Source organism: Triturus cristatus, chromosome 8 (genome assembly GCF_964204655.1).
Source record: "Triturus cristatus chromosome 8, aTriCri1.1, whole genome shotgun sequence".
Taxonomy (NCBI): domain Eukaryota; kingdom Metazoa; phylum Chordata; class Amphibia; order Caudata; family Salamandridae; genus Triturus; species Triturus cristatus.
In genome coordinates, this window is record NC_140591.1 from 1459894308 (window position 1) to 1459914325 (window position 20018).

The 20018-nt window shown below is 41.1% G+C and overlaps 1 protein-coding gene across 1 annotated transcript in view; it reads left to right on the forward strand.

Moving 5' to 3' along the window:
• Positions 1–20018, forward strand: part of LOC146805930 (retinal guanylyl cyclase 2-like) — a 468140-nt gene that overhangs the window by 344057 nt on the left and 104065 nt on the right. Inside the window, exons 14-15 of the mRNA XM_085620568.1 lie at positions 7757–7949; positions 19790–19964. Of these exons, the coding sequence (XP_085476694.1) occupies positions 7757–7949; positions 19790–19964 (368 nt within the window). The remainder of the gene's footprint in view (positions 1–7756; positions 7950–19789; positions 19965–20018) is intronic.

Consider the following 20018-nt stretch of genomic DNA (forward strand, 5'->3'; position numbering starts at 1 on the left):
ATCTAGGGATGTTGTCTTTTTTTACCATACTGCTTACGTTTTGTAAGGATATAAGCAATGGCCATTGAAATGGGTCCATTTAGGGCCCTGTTGTCATGTCCTTAACTTTTCAGGCAAAAGCACTCACTGATTTCATTACAAGACCGGAGGCTACATTATGCATTAATCCTTTAATGCAGTCACAGACAGCCGCACTACATCATATAGAAAGAAACAGTTCTAGAATGTAGTGATCAGGATACAAATGGCATGAGGCACAAACAGACTGCCTCTTTTAAATGCGGCTCACAGACAGATAAGTAACATTCCTATAACTCTCGTATTACAATTGTCTTTAAGATTTTGTTTAAACTTAAAAAAAAAAAAGATCTACCTTATCTTCTTGATTGCCTTTTGATTTTAATGCTGTTTAATGTTATGCCAATTTATTTCATATATCGTGTTTACCCCAACTGCCTCGCTATATGCGTAACCGATTAGGGGCTCTACCCCCCCCCCCTTCCCCTAGCCCTCCCATCGACTTCCTATTAAGGTTGTCGTTCCTTCACTCCAATCGTATTTCATTATATATTTCAAACAAGTAAGCTCTTATTCCTGTTACCTTGTGAAGCTTTCCCTTTCTTTGCCCGTTACCACGCGGTCGATCGCGTATACCTGAAGGGTACAATTTGAATTTTTATTCCCAAATATTTTGCGGACCTCGACGAGACGACGCGCTCGCGTACAACCAAGCGAGCGCGTCACTGCCTTGAAGGAATGCACCTTAAGAACGGTGCAAGCTCACAAGCCTGCATCAAAGGTTCTTTCCTCTAATACCGGCGGCTCCCTGACAGCAGCTGATCTCGAGCGAGAGGTTCAGTTACTCCGCTCGGATCAGCTGCTGCCAGAAAACGCTCCTCAAGCAATTCAAAGGGAAATACTCCTTAATAACAAGGAAATAAGCCAAATCAAATTCAAAATTCTACCAATAATTATTAACAAATTATTTCTCCGAATTAACCGAATTAACTAATTAAATAACTAAAACTTTTAAAAAAATATATATATAAATAATAATAATTTGTATAGATTTTCTAGTATTTAACTTATTTTACCTCCTTTTACCAACCAAATGTCAGACTTTGCCTCGGACGATGCCACTGCTAGTTCCCCCCTTCACAATAATGACTCCTTTAAACAATTTCTACAAAAAGAAATGCGATCCTGTATGCTATCTACCTTTAAAGAAGTGATGTCTTGCAAAAGATCTCTCCCCTCCGGTCACGATGACCCTACCTACGACACCATAATTCACGGAAAAAAGAATAAAAAATTGAAATACTGCGAACATCCTGCTGATTACATCACAAGAGGTCGTAGTACCTCAGTTGACCTAGGAGGTCCTAGCACCTCATCTATGCTGGGAGGCCCTCGCGCCTCAAACGAGAACGGTGCCCCTCGCGGCATAAATTTGATGGGTGCCCCTAGCGGCACAAACTTGACTGGTACCCTTCGCGGTACAACCCGTTATGACGGGAAGGATGACGCAGACTCTGATTCAGAGGAAGAAAATTTCCACAACCCCTACGATGAATTCGTCTTGGACCTTGACGACCCAAACCAAGATCTAGATAATCTTGACGAAGGAGAATCCCCCTCTTCTTCCGATAACGTTATACTCAACCCTTTAGAAATGTTCTCCCCCCTAAGTATTTCCCACCCTAACAGCTCAAAGTGGTTCCCTCAAGAACACGTCTCTAAATTCATTAGGAGATGGCTAAGGAACTCTCTGGAAAGAGATACTAGAAATACTCTCAAATCAGAGTGCCCGAGACCCACAATTCATGACAAGGTCTCTCAAACCCCTAACCTCGACCCCGACCTAATAAAATTCTTATTTAAATTAGGAAAAGATCCTAGAAGAGGTCTGGAGAGAGCACTCAAGGGCTGCCAGGACCGCCTCCTTGACGTCCTCGGCCCCCTCACCAGGATCCTAGACCTAGCAGAGGAGTCTCACATTTCAAATACGCCCCTCGATACCAACCTCATTCGCGGATGGAGCAAAAGAGCTATTGTCCTCCTTGGTAATGCGAATTCGAGCCTAAATATCGAAAGAGGGAGAACTATCCTGACGAAGATCAACCCCAAACTGAGTGACATGGCAGAAAAAGAACCATCTGACAACCCTAAAGGTTTTCTCTTCGGAGAGGACATGATCAAATCAATCGTCAAATATGTCGCCACCTTTACCGCCCTTGACAGGGCTCAATCAAATATGAAGCGTGTCTTCAACACGAACCTTTTTGGACAGGCTTGAAGAAGGGGCCGTTCTTCCGGCCGCAATACCCAGCGGCCCTTCTCATCCTTCAGAGGTTCTGGTAGAGGCTTCTACCCCTCAAATCAACAATTCTACACCCATCGAGCCAGAGGACCTCGTAATAGAGGCTACAGATCCCGCGGAAATCCTAACATCTCCAACCCTACAAGTAAGTCTTCCTCCTCCTTCTTCTTCTTCCCAAGTAGGGGGCAGACTAAAACTATTCTACCGTATATGGGAGTCACTAACTCAAGACCCGTGGGTTCTAGAGACCGTCCAGGGTTTCAAAATAGATTTTATAGAAATCCCCTTTCAATCTCATCCCCCAAATCCTTTAACTCTTTCAATCGATCATCAGAAGATCGTCGAAGAGGAAATCTCTTCAATGCTCAAAAAAGGAGCTATCATACAGGTTCCCTGGTCCTTAAAAACATTTATCAGCACCCTTTTCTTAGTCCAAAAAAAGTACAAAGGATGGAGGCCAGTGATAAACCTTCGAGAGGTGAACAAATACTTAGTTTACCGACACTTCAAAATGGAAGGTATTCACCTTCTGAGGGACCTCCTTTTGAAAGGAGATTGGTTGGTAAAATTAGACCTCAAGGACGCCTACTTTACCCTTCCGATGGCACAAGAACACCAGCGCTTTCTCCAGTTCACCTGGAAAGAACGTCTGTACCAATTCAAAGCTCTCCCCTTCGGTCTTTCCTCTGCCCCCTGGTGCTTTACCAAGATCATGAGGACTATTGTCTCTATTCTGAGAGAGAGGGGCATTCGTCTCATTATTTACCTAGACGACATCCTCATCATGTCCCAAGTCTACTCCCACATTCAGAGAGATCTGAATACCACCATCCATCTTATCGAAAGTCTCGGTTTTATTATAAACAGGGAGAAATCTATCCTCACTCCCTCCAAATCTCTCGAATTCCTCGGATTCACTGTAGATACCTCGAGCTGTCTCCTCCTTCTCCCTACCAAGAAAGTCGCCAAAATTCGGAAAGAGATCAGGTATGTTCTAAAACGAGATTCTATAACCCTAACAGAATTAGCCCGACTGATAGGTCTCCTCTCCTCCAGCATCCAAGCTATCTTCCCGGGCCCTCTGAATGACCGTGCCCTTCAGAGATTAAAAGGGAAAGCTCTCAAGTCTGGTCTTTGGTACAAGGACTCTGTGATCCTGGACCAGGAGGGCAAATTAGAACTTTCATGGTGGCTAGAGAACCTGGACGCCTGGAACGGCAAAGCAATATTTGGCTCTGCCCCGGAATTCGTCTTGGAATCAGACGCCAGCCTCCACGGTTGGGGTGCTCGTTTCCTCGACCAAAACACTGGTGGCGCATGGTCACTTGCGGAATCTTCCCACCACATAAACTTCTTAGAACTTACAGCCGGTTTATATGCCCTAATGAGCTTCAAACACTCTCTTCAAGGCAGATCTGTTCTTCTCAAGATGGACAACATCTCTGCAGTATCTTATATCAACCGCCTTGGCGGTACCAAATCAGCAGACTTATCTGCTTTAGCAAAAAAACTCTGGAGGTTCTGTCTGGAACACAAGATTTCCCTGAAGGCGGAATACCTTCCTGGGAAGTCAAATCTCTCTGCAGATTGGAACTCAAGATTCCTCTCAGACCGTACCGATTGGAAACTCAATGTGAACATTTTCAATACTCTCTGTCTTTTTTGGGGTCCACTAGATGTGGATTTGTTCACCAGCAGACTGTCATCCCAACTCCCAAAATATTTCCGCTGGATGCCAGACCCGGGAGCTCTAGCGGTGAAGGCCTTTCTTCAATGCTGGTCAAACCTTCAGGGTTACGCCTTCCCTCCCTTTGCTATGATACAAAGGGTCCTACAGAAGGTGAGAATAGACCAATGCTCCTTGGTTCTGATAACCCCATTCTGGCCCTCCCAGGCATGGTTCCCGACCACCCTCGAACTTTCCTACGACATCCCCTTCCTCATTCCAGCGAGCAAGGGTCTGCTCACCAACGCAGACGGAGAAGATCACCACCTAATCTCTTCAGGGAATTTGAACCTTCTTGCTTGGAAAGTGTCAGGCAATCCAACGAACTGTCTGGCCTTTCGTCATCAGCTCTTTCACTCCTCGGAGAATCATGGGCACCCGGAACACACTATAGATACAATAACATTTGGAAAAAATGGGTTTGTTGGTGCATGGAGAGGAACTTGGATCGCTTGGAAGCTCCTATCATCAATACAGTTAAATTCCTTGTCGAACAATTTGACAGAGGTTTATCTTATAGATCTATTAATTGCTACAGATCAGCAATCTCCGCTGGACACTCCCTAATCAATGGTAAAACGGTAGGTAAGAACAATATTATTTGTAGAGTGATGAAAAGTATCAGACTAAAAAGACCTCCCAGACCCAAATACCAATCCATGTGGGATGTTAAAGCAATCCTAGACCTTTTCTGTTCTTGGCCAGATAACGCCTACCTCAACAGAAAATATCTTTCATTTAAACTTGCTACACTTTTATGCCTAATCTCTTGTCGTAGAGTTTCAGATGTGAAATTTCTGGATATTTCTTATAGATCCTACGATATGTTTGGAGTTAAATTCGACATATTTAGAAGAACTAAAACCATGTCGGATTCTATTTTATATCCTCGTTTTGACCTTTGCAAGAAATTGTGTGTCATAGACTGTATGAGAGAATATGACTTGAGAATGAAGGACCTTCGTCCTCTAGATGCCAAACAACTCCTTATCTCATTTGTTAAACCCTTTAAACCAATTGCTTCCTCCTGCATCTCTAGATGGGTCAAGTCTGTAATGAATCTAGCTGGAATTGATCTTTCTAAATTCCAAGCTCATTCCCTCAGAGGTGCTATGGCAAGCAAATCCTTCTGGTCTGGAGGTAAATTAGATGATATTCTTAAAGCGGCCGATTGGTCTAATGCTTCAACCTTCGCTCACCATTACTGTAAACCTATTGAACACATGTTGGATGTAGTACTTCATGGCTACCAACATGCATAATGTAGCCTCCGGTCTTGTAATGAAAGTGCGATTCTCCTATTAACATTACCAGAGAATGTGGATTTCATTAAAGACACGGAGGCTATCATTATCCCCCCCTTTTTTTCTCATCCACTCCCTTGGTTGGTATAATTCTTGAACTATATACTTTTATGATGTGTATTTGCATTATATATCAAGTCATGTCTCTTCTATTATATTACCTTTTGTATTATCATATTACTACTCTCCTTTCCTTTCAGATAATTCTACATGATCATCTAACCTTCATCTTACCTCTCTCCGGACTTCTCACCACCTTCAGTTTCAAGATCAAGTTGGACCTTACTTACTTCTGAACTTTATTTACTTCTTTGCATTTAAAAGAGGCAGTCTGTTTGTGCCTCATGCCATTTGTATCCTGATCACTACATTCTAGAACTGTTTCTTTCTTTATGATGTAGTGCGGCTGTCTGTGACTGCATTAAAGGATTAATGCATAATGATAGCCTCCGTGTCTTTAATGAAATCCAGATTCTCTGGTCATGTTAATAGGAGAATCGCAATTTCTGAACAGTGAGTGTAAAAGCGTTAAGGTAACCATGTCGTTCCTGCTTACATTTCACATGGTTTGCAAAATTTTGCATTCCCTATGATTGTTTACTTTTTCCAGGATGCTGCCACTTTTTTTTGTAGGCCATATATTGCTCTTGCCCAGTGCGTAATTTAAATTGAGCCGCATCCAGGTGTTTATAGCTGGCAACAATTGGGTTGTAGTTGAAGGCAGTCTGTGTTTTTCTCAGTGGGGCAGTATGGTGTTCAGTGGGGGAGAAGATGTGGCACTATGGCCAGAGCTGCTGAATTTGGAACTGGGGAACCAGGTTTAGCCTTAATAATCAGTCCGCCAGACCACTCTCCTGAGAGAGCACTATCTCATGCTAGACCTTAGAAGGCTTCGCAAGACATTAGAAGCCCCGATGTCGTAGCACCAGCAGGTGGACCCTAGCATGACAAGGGTAGGTTAACCTTCAAGGCTTGTCCACCACTATTCATACTGAAGTTCACCTCCAGTCTTGCGGGCAGGCCTATGAAGCAGTACACCCTAGAACAGTGACCCTGTCACTGAGATCACAGGACCCTTGATAAGTATATTATGGTTCTAAAAGCGCTTGCTGCCTCCTTCCTGGCCTCTAGTAATTTTCGGTAACAATAAAAATGTCATGATGACTCTGGTGATTAATGTTCTTCCTAGAGAGAGATCGGAATTTTGTCTAATGGAAGATTTGACTCATGGAAAGGTAGCTCAGAGGGTTAATGTACCTGCTGCAAAGAACATGTACCATGCAGATCACAAAGTGCACATAATGTAAATAGGCCAGTGGGCTACTGCTATTGTCAGATAGATCCTTTTGTTACTTGCAGTTTATAAGTTAAAATCCTAACATAGAACAGTGAGCTATTAACTGTCATCTACTCCGCAGCAACACATCACATTTTTTATTAACTTTTGATACGTTTGAGCTACAAACAATTTATTAGTTTAAATGGTCAGATCATGCTGCAGTTCTTGCATTATGAGGCAAATATGGCAGAGCCATTATTATTTAGAAAACATTTGCAAACTAGGATTTTTAGCCATTCATGTTTGAACTGCTGTTTTGGAAAAGGGAGAAGTGCTGATGACAGAAACTCCATGGCTCGGAGACAAATGGCTTGTGCTTCCACATTTTATCGTATTTGGGGACATTCTGTGATTAGAAGCATATGCCACTTTGTGAACACATTTTACTGTCAATAACTCATTATAACCTTAAATCATCATGTGTATCCATTGGTTGATAAAACTGGGCAGTGAAACCAAACAAATACAAAAAATTGGGATGTTTGAGGATTCTGGCGACGCCTCTGGCTCTGCCCACTGATCCAATCCTTGGGTTATTCCCGCCCTCTGATTCTCCGCCCACAGTTCCCCTACTTTTTTTCCCCCACTTCGACCACTGATATATTGTGTTGCTGGATAGTGGGAACACCACACCAGTAAAAAGTACCATACCTATGATATTATAAATTCCAATAAACTGTTGACTAGCAGGTAGCCCACTGTACAACCTGATTAATGAATCATTATCACACTGTTGTTAACAGGCACATTTTGTAAATATAGGACCTACATTTACAAACATTACTAAGGATTCTGTATGGTCCCGTTATTTGCCAACTGTGTCCACTGGCGGACTCGGGCGGAGGAGGTCCATGCGGTAAGTCGTGAGGGGGTGACACCATGAGTTACCCGCACCGGGTGACACCAACCCTAGTGACACCACTGAATATGCCCCATAGTTTTTACAAGCATTTTATACATTCAATCAACCCATAGAAGTCGACAATATGTATACTATGCGTATTACAAGAAACAATTGAATGTACCTTTTTTACCTAGTTCTTGCTTCGCTGCCTTCTCACTTGCAGATCCGTAGCCGACGCTCTGAAAACAGGGGCCACAGTGGAGCCCGAATATTTTGATCAAGTCACGATCTACTTTAGTGACATCGTTGGATTCACGACGATCTCTGCTCTCAGTGAACCAATCGAGGTTGTCGACCTCTTAAATGACCTGTACACTCTGTTCGATGCCGTTCTTGGCAATCACGATGTTTACAAGGTAAGAGAACCCCAATAAATACATCTATGTTCTTCTAGCCAGAAATGTGTCGCCTGACCTATGTCATATTCAGATCTGTACTTATAGAACCTTTGTCTGAGGCAGCCTCCGTTTTGGGGATTATTTTTCTCTTTTATGGAACATCATTTTGTAGAAGGGTCATTTTGGTTTGCTGTTTTTTTTCTCTTGCTTCAGAACAATGCTGAAAAAACAAAATCAAACACGCTCTTTTTCAGCACCAACCCTCATAAAAATCAGATTTCCTTCGACTCTCAGTCTTTTTCAAGAAATTGTGAACATATGAAATATAAACAATATGAAATCAAATCACTATATTAATAGAAGCATGATTCGATTAGAGGGAATGTAGGATTCCAGAGGTAATTAAATATAAGGAGTATTCTGCAGAAACGACATTTAGGTGCAAAGCTGTATGACAAAGAATGACAACCCCACCCTTAAGATCAGCAGCTGGAGAGAAAAAAAGCGTGCTTTTCTTAAAAAAATGGCAATTTTAGTCTAGATAAATAAGAGAGTACCTTGGTTGTATGACACAACCACGCATGCTTAAAACATACAGCCTTAACCCCGCGATCTTTACAGCTCTTGCGTCTTCACCAAGTCTTTACCACGCATGCCTTTACAATGCATTTTGTTGTAGAGGCATGTTGGTATATGTGTGGTAAAGATCCTACCCAAGCCCCCACCCGCCCAAAGCCCTAAAATTTGTCCCTCTTGTTTTATATTCTACCCACCCCAGTCCTATTAACTACCCTGATCCACAACCCTGAGCCCAAAAACCCAGCCCCCAGCCCAAAAAACGACCCTGACCTCAGCACCCCTGCCCTACAATTGCCCCCCGCCCTGAAAATGGCCCTTTCCGCCTGCTCTGAGCCCTAAACCTCTGTCCCCTGTCCTAAAAACGACCAAAAATGAAGCTTCTCTGCCATGAGCCCCAAAAACTGTCTCCTGCCCTAAAACCTGTCACTTCCCTCTGCCCTGAGCCCCAAACTTCAGCCCCCTGCCCTAAAAACTACCCTGTCTCCAGCCCACGTGCTGAGCTCCAAAACCGCCCCCACCCATAAATTCTACCCCCAGCTCAACTTTCCATGCCACGCCCTAGTCTGTCCTGCAATGTTCCTTCCGGTTTCTCTCCCCAGTAGAACAATAGCTAGAACACTGATTGCTTTCACCACAAGTATGCGTGGTTAAGGCAAGAATTGCTCAGCTTGCGGGGAAATGGCACGCATGCTTAAAGCCGTGTTGGAAAGGTCGTTTCCAGAGTACTTTTTGTCTTTTGACTGGGTTGCCAAGCACAAAAACATTCCACGAGACAAAATTAAACATACTGGAATCAAGAAGAAATAAATACAGGAACAAGGATGACAATCTGCAAAAAAAGGGAAAAGACATAACACCAATGTTGACTATGCAAAACAAGAGAAATACAATTGGAGAGTAGTAAAAATCAAATGTCAAAAAAGCACTCAGGAAAAAGAAATAAGAAAGGGGAGATTGAAGTGAGAAAGTTAAATACATAGGAGAAGAGAAGAAAAAGCAGGTCAGGGATAAGTACCCAGATCTGAACGGACAAGCTGTAAAAAAGCAAATGAGATGAGTCAACACCATAACAAGACTAATAACAGAGTAGTGCTAAATAATTAAGAACAGTAAAAAGAATAAAGCCATTCAAAAGAGAAGCAAAACTAAGAGCATCTTAAGATTTCAAGACAGTAGTGTCTATTGCATATGAGATAATATTTAAAAAAAACACTTATTGTTTGACAGAATCATCAAAAAATGTAATAATTCCATCATGGGTTATCTTTCATGAGCAACGATGAAGATTTTAATTGCAAATTTTCAAATGTCTCATCTGAGGTCTCAAGGCGAGGATTTCCATGCATCTGACTTTGATTGCAGTAGAAAGATCCTGAGATATGAATACGTTATGGAAGGACCATATCATTCTTTTTTATCTTTAGCTGCTTTCAAAACTCAAAGAAGACCTGTAAATTAAAACATAAAAACATAATGATGCCTCTAGGTTTCTATGACTGAGGATTTAGTCTTCCTAGACGATGAGCATGTTGCAATGTAAGAGGAGGTGAACTAGGAAAACCAAGCAGGTCTGGAAGGAATTTATTTGGAAATTGAAGATGATTAGGACCTTCAACAGCTTCCAGCAAACAATATAAATGGAGATTTTGCAATTACTTCGGTTTTCCAAATCCTTTGAAAGGTAGTAAGGCATTGAATGATTCATCCATTATGTATCTGACTGTAGTAACGAGGTGATTTCCTGGTAGTGTTTAATATTAGAATATTGAATTCAATGTCTCTGAGCCGTCATCCCTTTTTAGGTCGCTCTATTCATGGAACAGCTGTAAAGAGAGATTTGCCAGTTGACACACTAGTAAAGCAGATTTGGGTAATTGGTAATGATAAGGTTTTTGTATATTTATTTAGATTCAGAGACAACGTTTTAGTCTGTTGCTTAGGTGTAATGCTGAGCAAGATCACTGTTGACAAGGAAGGGCACAGTAAATTGATTATAGTATCATTAGATTCACCCTGTTGTAAGTTAAAATCACACAAAAACAGTACTGTCAAGTCAAATAAGCTGGTTTAGGCAATGCTCCATACATCTTTCAAGGAACATCGAATTTTCACACATATGCCCTCATTATGATGTTGAGTGGACCGCCTCCGACAGGCTTTCGGTGTCGGTTCGCCCAACATCCAGGACGACGGTCCAACCGTCGGATTAAGATACCGGCGGTCGGAGCACAGCAGTCAGTGGAATCAATAAAGGATTGGTATTCAAAAGTTGTCATTTAAAATCCCTATGGATCACTGCTACATACCACGAACTTTATCTACAACATCCCATCTAATTATGGAGTAATCCGTTTCATCCTGTACCATTCACAATAAGCCATTCACAACAAGAGATTGAAGTAGTGCTTCTTGGAGGTTTCGTCAGAAGTCTACAAGAGCTAGAGATTAGACATTCAGATCCATCTGATGACTAATTTCACCTAGGGTACAAAATACTCATGTAGCCAAAGATATTACATTGTTGAGGCTAAAATTCATAGATCTTAAAGCTGGTCATGTGGCTATGCTGTGTGGAAAAGTTAAAGATTCTTATCATAATCAACATCATTTTGGACAAATCATATCATGTATCCCCCAAATTGGCTAGTCAGTAATAACATCTCATTGTTAATTACTTGTTTCACATCACAATCCTAACTGTTTGTAAATCAGTAAGCAGCGCAAAACATGTATGTTGTAATCCTCTGAAGTTTTTGACAATTAAATGAATTAATTGTTCCTGTCAACATTTGATAAAAATCAAATTCTTGATGGTATTGTATTCAGTTGTTCTTCAATGATATTCTCTATTCAATATATCTAATGTTATTCTGTCATTGATTTGTGGTTCCAACAACATTAAAATAGGTCATCAATGTAACTTCCATAACATAATTGTCCAATCTTCCATTTTATATTTTGTAAAAAATGTCCAGCTCTTAGTCCTTCATATATATATTCGCTTAATTGAGGAAGCAGTGCTAGACCCAATTGGTACTCCTGTTATTTGTAAACAACATAATTATCTTGCCACATACAGTAATTGAATATGACCCCCTCAACTCATGCGAATACCTCGCACTCTCCATAATTAACTCCGAGAAACAGCTATGCAAGGTTCATGCTTTCTACCACCCACCAGGTAAGAATGAACATTTTATCAAACACTTAATGGAGATCATCACAGCAAACGCCTCCCCACACTCCAATGACATATTCCTAGGAGACTTCAATCTACACTGGAACAATCCTAATGACAGCCAGGTCAACGTCATCAAAGACTTCCTAGCAGATCAAAACCTAGTGCAAGCCTGCACGCTTCCAATGCACCACTCAACCTATCAAACCCAAACAATGGGTAAGGACCACAAAGAACGTGGACAATGAGAAGCTTGCGTAGTTTTGCAGGAGGGATCTTCCCCCTCCCAGAAATATGACAAACGCCAGCAAACTCACGGAGCACCACAAAGCGAAGATGTCAGAGATAATGGACACCATTGCACTGTTTAAACTAAAATGAACTTCGGACCAAGATAAAAATCCCTGGTTCAGCAGAACACTAAATGAAGAAAGACGGAAACTGAGACTAGCAGAACAGAAGTGGAGGGAGCTACCAACATCCCCTCATCTAAAACTGCTAAGAAAATCCAGATGCGCCTACAATAAAAATATTCTGAAGTCGTAAAAAGAATTCTTCAGAACGGAATTGGAGAATGCGAAAAACAGACCTCGGAAACTCTTTGAATTGGTTAAACAGCAATCAAACAAAACATACAAGTCCGCACTAGAATCAGCAAAATCTCAAATAAGTTGTGAGAAATTCACTAATTTCTTTACATCCAAGGCCACGTCCTTGGAATGCGAGCTTAAGATAGCAGTAGCATCACAGGAGGCCGCACAACCAAGTAAGCCATCAATACCCAATGACCCAATACCCAAAAATGAAGCTCAGTGGTCCTCTTTTGAACTATATGATCAGAACGACATACAGAAAACCTTATCGGCCATTAAGCCCAACAATCACATCAGCGATCCACTCCCTACAAAATTTGTACCGTACATAGACCAGGAGATCATCCCCAGCTGGACAGCGATAGTCAATGCTTCCCTGTCTCAGGGATCTTTCCCTGACTGTCTGAAAATGGGACAGGTCATTCCCATCATAAAAAAACCGATGGAGAACCCCGCAGAACTCTCTAAGTTCTTCTTTTAGCAAGACATTTCCCCATGCATATTTATTAAATTGCCATTATAACATGAGTTACTTATAGTCCTAGTTTCCATTTCCACTTCCCTAACTATCCACAATGAATTTATGATGAGAACCTGACTCCATAGTTAATATTCAGTTACGTATTACCCTTCCATTACTGAACCATGTGTACATGTGCAATCCATATAGACAAAATAGTAAAATTATCCTTAATTACCTTACGAAAACATAGAGTTATGGTCCCTCTGAAGACTGTTGTGTCTAAAGTTTTATGAAAAACATCTTCCTCATAGGGTCTTAATATTGGACATTCAGTGACAAATTTACCCGGTCTGTTTCTTCTGATCTAAATCTAGAGCAAAAGGTTATTTTGTCCAAATTCTATTTGACTTTCTTGAGTGGTGTGATGTAAACATCATATATATTGTAATTGTGCTTCGTTAGCTATTGAGCATTTCTGATTACTGAACATCCCATATCTATTAATTACCAAAATATTTAATGGGTCACTTTACTTTTAACCAGGCTGACCACTTTTGAGACCCCATAGGTATCTGATTTCGTCAAGAAATATGGTCATACTACAAGATCTTTTGTGGATCATTTTCTATTATTCTTACAAGGACAATTGGTAGAAAGTCTTGAGCCATTATTTACTAATTTTGTTTAAATGTGCTAAAATCAGCTAACATCTATAAATATCCCCTGGAGGTATATCAAACTTCTCCTTAATCTCTTGAAAGAATTTTAGAGAGCCAGCCAAATATAGCGGGTACAAAAATTGCATTTTGACCCAAGGGGAAGCCTTCAGTATCTGAAAATAGGTATTTATATTAACCCAAATGGCGGTCTAACTATGATACTTTGGAACTTGGAAGTAGTTAAATATATCAGCCCATAGTTTACCAAGTTCTACAGAACTTTTATATTTAACATGTTTGTGAAAGTCCATCTGGAATTTTTTATCTCCTCAAATAACAGAAATTATTTTAAGCATATATTCTCTTTTTTTATTTTTAAACAAGGACCAGAGATATATGGCTAGAACCCTAAAATAATAAACTATTTTAGGTAAAATAATAATTTAAAAAATATATTTAAACTGTCTAAAATTGAAATGGTTAAACCTTCCTATTTATTAGGCATTTGGGGGATGTCTCTAATGATTCTCTTGTAACTGGCATCCCTTAATGCATTGTACTTCTGAGCAGTTTGACTCCCAGATTTCTCAGAATACTTACTGCATACTGTTCATGTCTGATTTATTGTATATTTAAAACCTCTGCTTTATCATGCCTTGACCTGTATTATGCCACAGTTCCTAATCTGCCTCTCCCATTACAAATAATGTTATATTAGAATCGGAAGTGAGAATTAAAACATCACTTACATATTCTAAAACAGTTGTTCCTAACCTAACCACATTCCAAGAGCATCGGCAGGCTAGAGTGTGTAGCGCTAGCCCAAGCTGTCTGGGGAAACTGGGGATAAAGGTCAGCAGTAATATTAAAACAATACAAGATAATACATGTGAGTAGTAAAGCATATGATTACATTTCTCACCATTTAAATAATTTACTTCCCTAAAGTATTTGTTTTTTCCACCTTATTGTGTTCCTGTAATAGTTTTCATATTTTTCTTTCTTTCTTTCTTTCTTTCTGCATTTTTATATAGCTTGTACTTTACCCAGAGGTGTCGGAGTGCTTTACAATAGAGTGAATTGAATTACATAAGGAACAAGAGTAACATGGTAGTAGTTAACATTACAAATATGTACAACAGTTACTCATGATGAGAGTGACAGATTAATAGGTTACAAATTCACTCATGGTTGCATATTAAGAAAAGGTGAAGCGATTAGGGTTACACAAATATGTAATACATATTTACTAAATTGAGACAGAGTGTTGTGGTGGCTCTTGTGTGTGCCATGAACAAACAGGAATAGGACCTGGGGTCAGGGAGCATGTCCCTGGGGGGGAACTTGGCTAAGAGATTTATTGATCGAAGTGTCTTTGGAAGAGAAGAGATACAGCATATCAATCTTGCATTGTGTGTGCTGAGGCCTAGATCGCTCGTAGGTTTCTCTGTGAGTTCAGGTTGTGGCTGGGTGGTTCTAATAGGCCATACTTGAGAATTGTTGAGTTTAGGCTGAAGGCAGTTTGAGTTTCTCACAGTATCGCTCAGTGGATCATTAACATATTCAGACTACTTGAATATCCACTCATTGCCTCTCTGCTAAGTGCACAGAGCAATGGTGGCATGTGCCAATTGAGATTTTATGTGAAACTGTGTAAGCAGTAGCGGCCTGTGGTGGGAGTGCTGGGCGCTGACGTGGGGTGGGGGAGGGGCAGGGTGGGGGGTAGTAAACTACGGATTATGGCTGATTAGAGGTAAGTAAACATATAAATAAATAAAACAAATTTCGTTGTGTGGGCTGCATCGCATTTGGCGATGCAGCGCGCGCATCGAAAATCGTTTCATTTATTTATATGTTTACTTACCTCTAAACAGCCATAATCCGTAGTTTACTACCCCCCACCCTGCTCCTCCCCCACCCCACGTCAACGCTCAGCAGCACTCCCACCACTGGCCGCTACTGTGTGTAAGGAAGGTACAAATCTCCTGTAATATTGGCAGGGCCAAAGTGTTTACAGTTGAATGAGTGTGTTCTGTGCTGTTGTGTGTGGGGGTAGTGAAGTGAGTGAGATGCAATGAAGTACATGCAGCGGTAGAGAGTAAAAAGAGGGTGTAAAAGAAGAAAGCAATGGGTTGTGGAACATGTAAATGGGGGATTTCAAAATGATATGGGCCGAAAAAGGCTTAAGTGGCCCTAGCTTCCAGTAGTGATAGAGTAGGGGTTCTCAGAAGTCAAAAAGTTAAGAAACACTGCTCTAATACTTTGACTTCCAGTTGGGGAGTCTTATTGGCTCAATACTAGGATATTAACATTTCTTAAGAATGGTGCCATGTAGAAAGCATAAAAACAAGGAGAGAATGGGCATCCCTGATGACTACCTTCAGCAATAGGGAATATGTTGGAAGTGACTCCCTTGATAGTTACCCTACCAACTGGGTTTTGATCAATTCTTTGTATCCATTTAATTACTATTTATGGAACCCCAGACTGGTGCATAACCCCCACAGGAATATATATTCTTCTTGGCATCCAAGGAAATTAGTGATATGGGGTGTCATGTAGATTCTACCCTATCAATTCATTATGCAGCAAGATTGGTAAGTGATGTGGTATCTCTGCCTGGTATAACGCCATGTCACTAGGAAGGGACTAAACTAACAATTATTTGGTTGATCCAATATGCTAATATTCTGGTGTAAATTTTAGAATCCACAGATATTAAGGATAATAGTCTATATGATTAATAAGTACAACTGATTTGTATTTCCTTTTTACAAAAGGCTATAATGGGTGCCCATTTCAAGGATTCTGGGAAAGGCCCCCCATCATTTCATTAATTGATTGAAGAACGAGTGAGGCAAGTTCCAGGATAAATACATTATGGGGCAGATTTATGTTCCCTGGCGCATCCCTGCAAATCAGCATGGATGCGCCAGGGAGGATGCGTCACGAAAGTTTACCCTTGCGCCACAATAGATGTGCCGCATTTACAATGCAGCGCATCGTGGCGCAAGGATAAACAGATGCGTGACGCATCTGATGGCGGAAGGTTTGCGCATTGCTGGAGTTGCGTCGCAAGCGCCACCCTTCCGCCTTCTGCTTCAAGCAGGCGCAGGGTTTTGACGCAGTATGGCCGGAAAAGTGACTGAGTGAAATCTTGTAGATTTCACTCAGCCACTTTTCGGAGGCGTTCCTGCGCCGGAACACCCCCCCCTGTGCAGGTACGCCCACATGTGGCGCAAGCTTTACAACGTGACGCATCTCCCTAGATGCGTCACGTTGTAAATGGGGCGCAACAATGCGCAGGGTTTACGCCGCCGCTGCCTCACAAAAGTGACGCAACGGTGGCGTAATAGTGGCGCAAGTCCGTTATAAATCTGCCCCTATATATTTACCTTTGGTATGGAGTCTGTACCTAAAGCTTTCCCTGATGGATGCTTTTAATTGAATCGATAAGTTCTTATAGTGATATAGTTTAAGTGATTTCTTCCTGCCATTATGGTGTAAGCCTGGGTAGTTTTCTCTGTTGTAGATAGCTCTCAATATGTATACCCTCTCACAGGTAATAGTCCTTTGTGGGTGAAGCATATAATATTTTGGAAATTTGACTGCTATTTCAATAGCAGTAGTAATCATATTCCCTTTGTTTACATAATTTCAAGCACCCTTTAGGTAGCTGGGCATGAGTGAATTTTAGCAGCTAATAGTTGGCCTATTCTATCCCCATATTCTCTTCATAGGTGTCCGGAAGTCTGTATTTGTTTTACTTGATGTCTTAATGTGAGCTCTGATAGAAAGTAACTTGTAGAATATGCCTTATTGCTGAATGTTTATATCTAATCTCTATTTTCTTGTAGGACTGTTATCCTTGGGCTTTTTCATTGATGTTAGCCAAATGTTAATATCCAATATGGATTAAATCATTTGTCAGTGATTGTTCAAACAACTCCAATATTTAATTTTGCATTTGAGGATAAACTCCTAAGATCTTTTGCATTTAATAGAGAACTTTGCACTAAACTGCAACACTTTTAATTGTGTTTTCCTTAGAAGTTTCTATTGTTCACCTTTAAAATAGCCAAAGATGTTGTAGCACAACTTGGTAAAAAAGACATGACTCTTTATACCGTTAATTATTCAGCCTTAGATAGTTGATGGAGGGAATAAATATATAATGAAATATTCTTCGATTGAGGTATATTTCCTTCCCTTTCCCCTCTGGGTTTTATCCATTATGAATTATGTCCTAAAATCAACTTCTTAGTGACTGTACCCTCTTTTTTTATCTCAGTTAAGAAGATCCTGCAACCACTCTTCTTTTTCTGATGTTAAGGAATAAGTGCTGGTGCTGATCATTAGAAAAACATGTACAAATTAAGCACTGGTTGATCCAGGTTGCTGTATCTCATATGTGTTTCTGTAATATGTATGTAACCCACCAACATTCTCCAGGCCTGTACAAAGTCAACTCTACTCTCACTACTCCTTGATGTAACTCACAGGCTGCTGCTGCCTTGGGTACTGCTTTCCCTCCACTGTCTCCATAAGCATCAACAAGCATGTTGTCTGCTCTAAGGATTGATCCCTTTTACAAGCACCCATTTTGGGCTACTGGACTGCCAGGGAGAGAGAAAGGCCCTACCTTGTCCTAAATACAAGCATCCAAGATAGCAAATTTAGCCCAGCATCACATTGTGCCTGCAACCTGGGGAGTAACAAATGCAAATAGAACAATTGATGGACAGAATGTTGAACAATGTCAAACATTCACCCAAGTACAGAGATCTGGGCCTACATCCATTGTGTTTTTGCTCCCCATGCCTATCCAGTTTAAACCCAGTCATATGTAAATCAGTCTTGACCCTGTTCCCCATGGGAACAGTCCAGCCCGAACTGCCAGGCCAGGTCCTCCCTGGACGGAAGCAAGCATCCCGGAACCGGTTTCGGGGTTTCACCCCTCATCAGCCAGGCTAGCTTGACTCCAGTGGCATGGTGAGCACAGGACCCACATCTGGGCATACCCATCCCTCTCTGGACCAGAAAGCAAGGGAGTAAGCAGGGGTAAGAGGTCTAACTGGAGGCAAGTCTGCAGTTTCTTGTGGGACCTGGCTGTTCAGAATCTTTGCAGGAAAAACTTCATGAATAAGTCACTGTCAGCAGCCACAAACCACAGCAAATGTCCGACACTGACAAGCAATGGAGAGCTGGAGTCTGGGAGCGAGCATCAACTTGCAATCGTATTCACAGCTAGCAACCATATGCGTATTCACAATGAGCTCTATTTATGTCTGCCTAACTTGAATTCATCATATTTATATCTCAATTATCTCAATTCAATCTGATATATTTCGGCTCAGTATTGAAGTAAGTTTAGCATTTCTGTTAAGATTTGTAACCGAAGTGGTGCAGTAAAAGAGAAGGTGTTTGATCTTACTTACTCTTTACTTTTTTCCCTGAGGCAGGAAGATGCAGCACATGTAAAACTGTATCTCCTAACCAGCACTGAGCTATTCTCTCCTGGCTGCTTATACAATCTACACCTGCCTTTGCAAGAGCAGGTACAACTGCAAAGGACGCCTAGAGGAGAATAGGGATGGACATGATGAACACTTGCTGTTGGTCTTTGACAAAATATTTGTGATCAGAGGCTCCCTTCTGAGAACCAGGAATAACCTGTCCAAAAATCCAAACCTGGTTGCCTAGTGAGTGAAGTTAAGTGGGATCCCAAACTTTTGAATTTTCTTTTATAAAAAAAGTACATCGCTTTCCTAGGATTCAAGATGATGACATCTAGTCAAGGGCTGCACTCATAAAAAAAAAGCATGGCTGGGAATAAGCTTGGTAATCATTTACTTCCCATTTACAACATGTTTACATATCTAGTGGCCTGGGAGCAGAGCCTGTCAATAATATTGCACCATGTATGGATTGCAGAGATTGGCTCAGCCAGCAGAAAGCTTAGGAAACTTGCATTTACTACTGCCATATGTGTGCATTCCTACCTCAGTGAGAGTATAAACTGATTACATAAACTACACAGGAACAGTGGGAAATGTATCTTCCTGTGTACTGGCTACCTGTCATTAGATGTTAACAGCTGTTAATGGCCCTTTTCCTTTTTATGCTCCTTTGCATGTAACACTGGTCCAGATTTGTTGGCTGGACAGTTACAGTAGGTACTAGAGGGTGTTAAATTATTGCTGCTACCATAAAACATGCACAATATCTCTAAGAGGCCTGTGTTGTTTATTGCTTTGATATTACATTTTAATGAAAGTCCAGGTGGCATAACAGTATTGTTTGTAGTTTGATTTTAAACCAACAATTGTAGCTACTTGTGAAATAATGTAATTTGCTAATTTGCTTAACCTATGTTCCTTTTCCAGGTCGAAACTATTGGTGATGCCTATATGGTAGCATCTGGCCTTCCAAAACGAAACGGAAATAAGCATGCTGCTGAAATAGCAAACATGTCTCTTGACATCCTCTCCTCTGTGGGATCCTTTCAGATGAGACACATGCCAGATGTGCCCGTCAGGATACGAATAGGTTTGCACTCAGGTACATAAGTATTTGTTGTGTTGATCTGATTACCTAGATGTGGGACAGACAAGC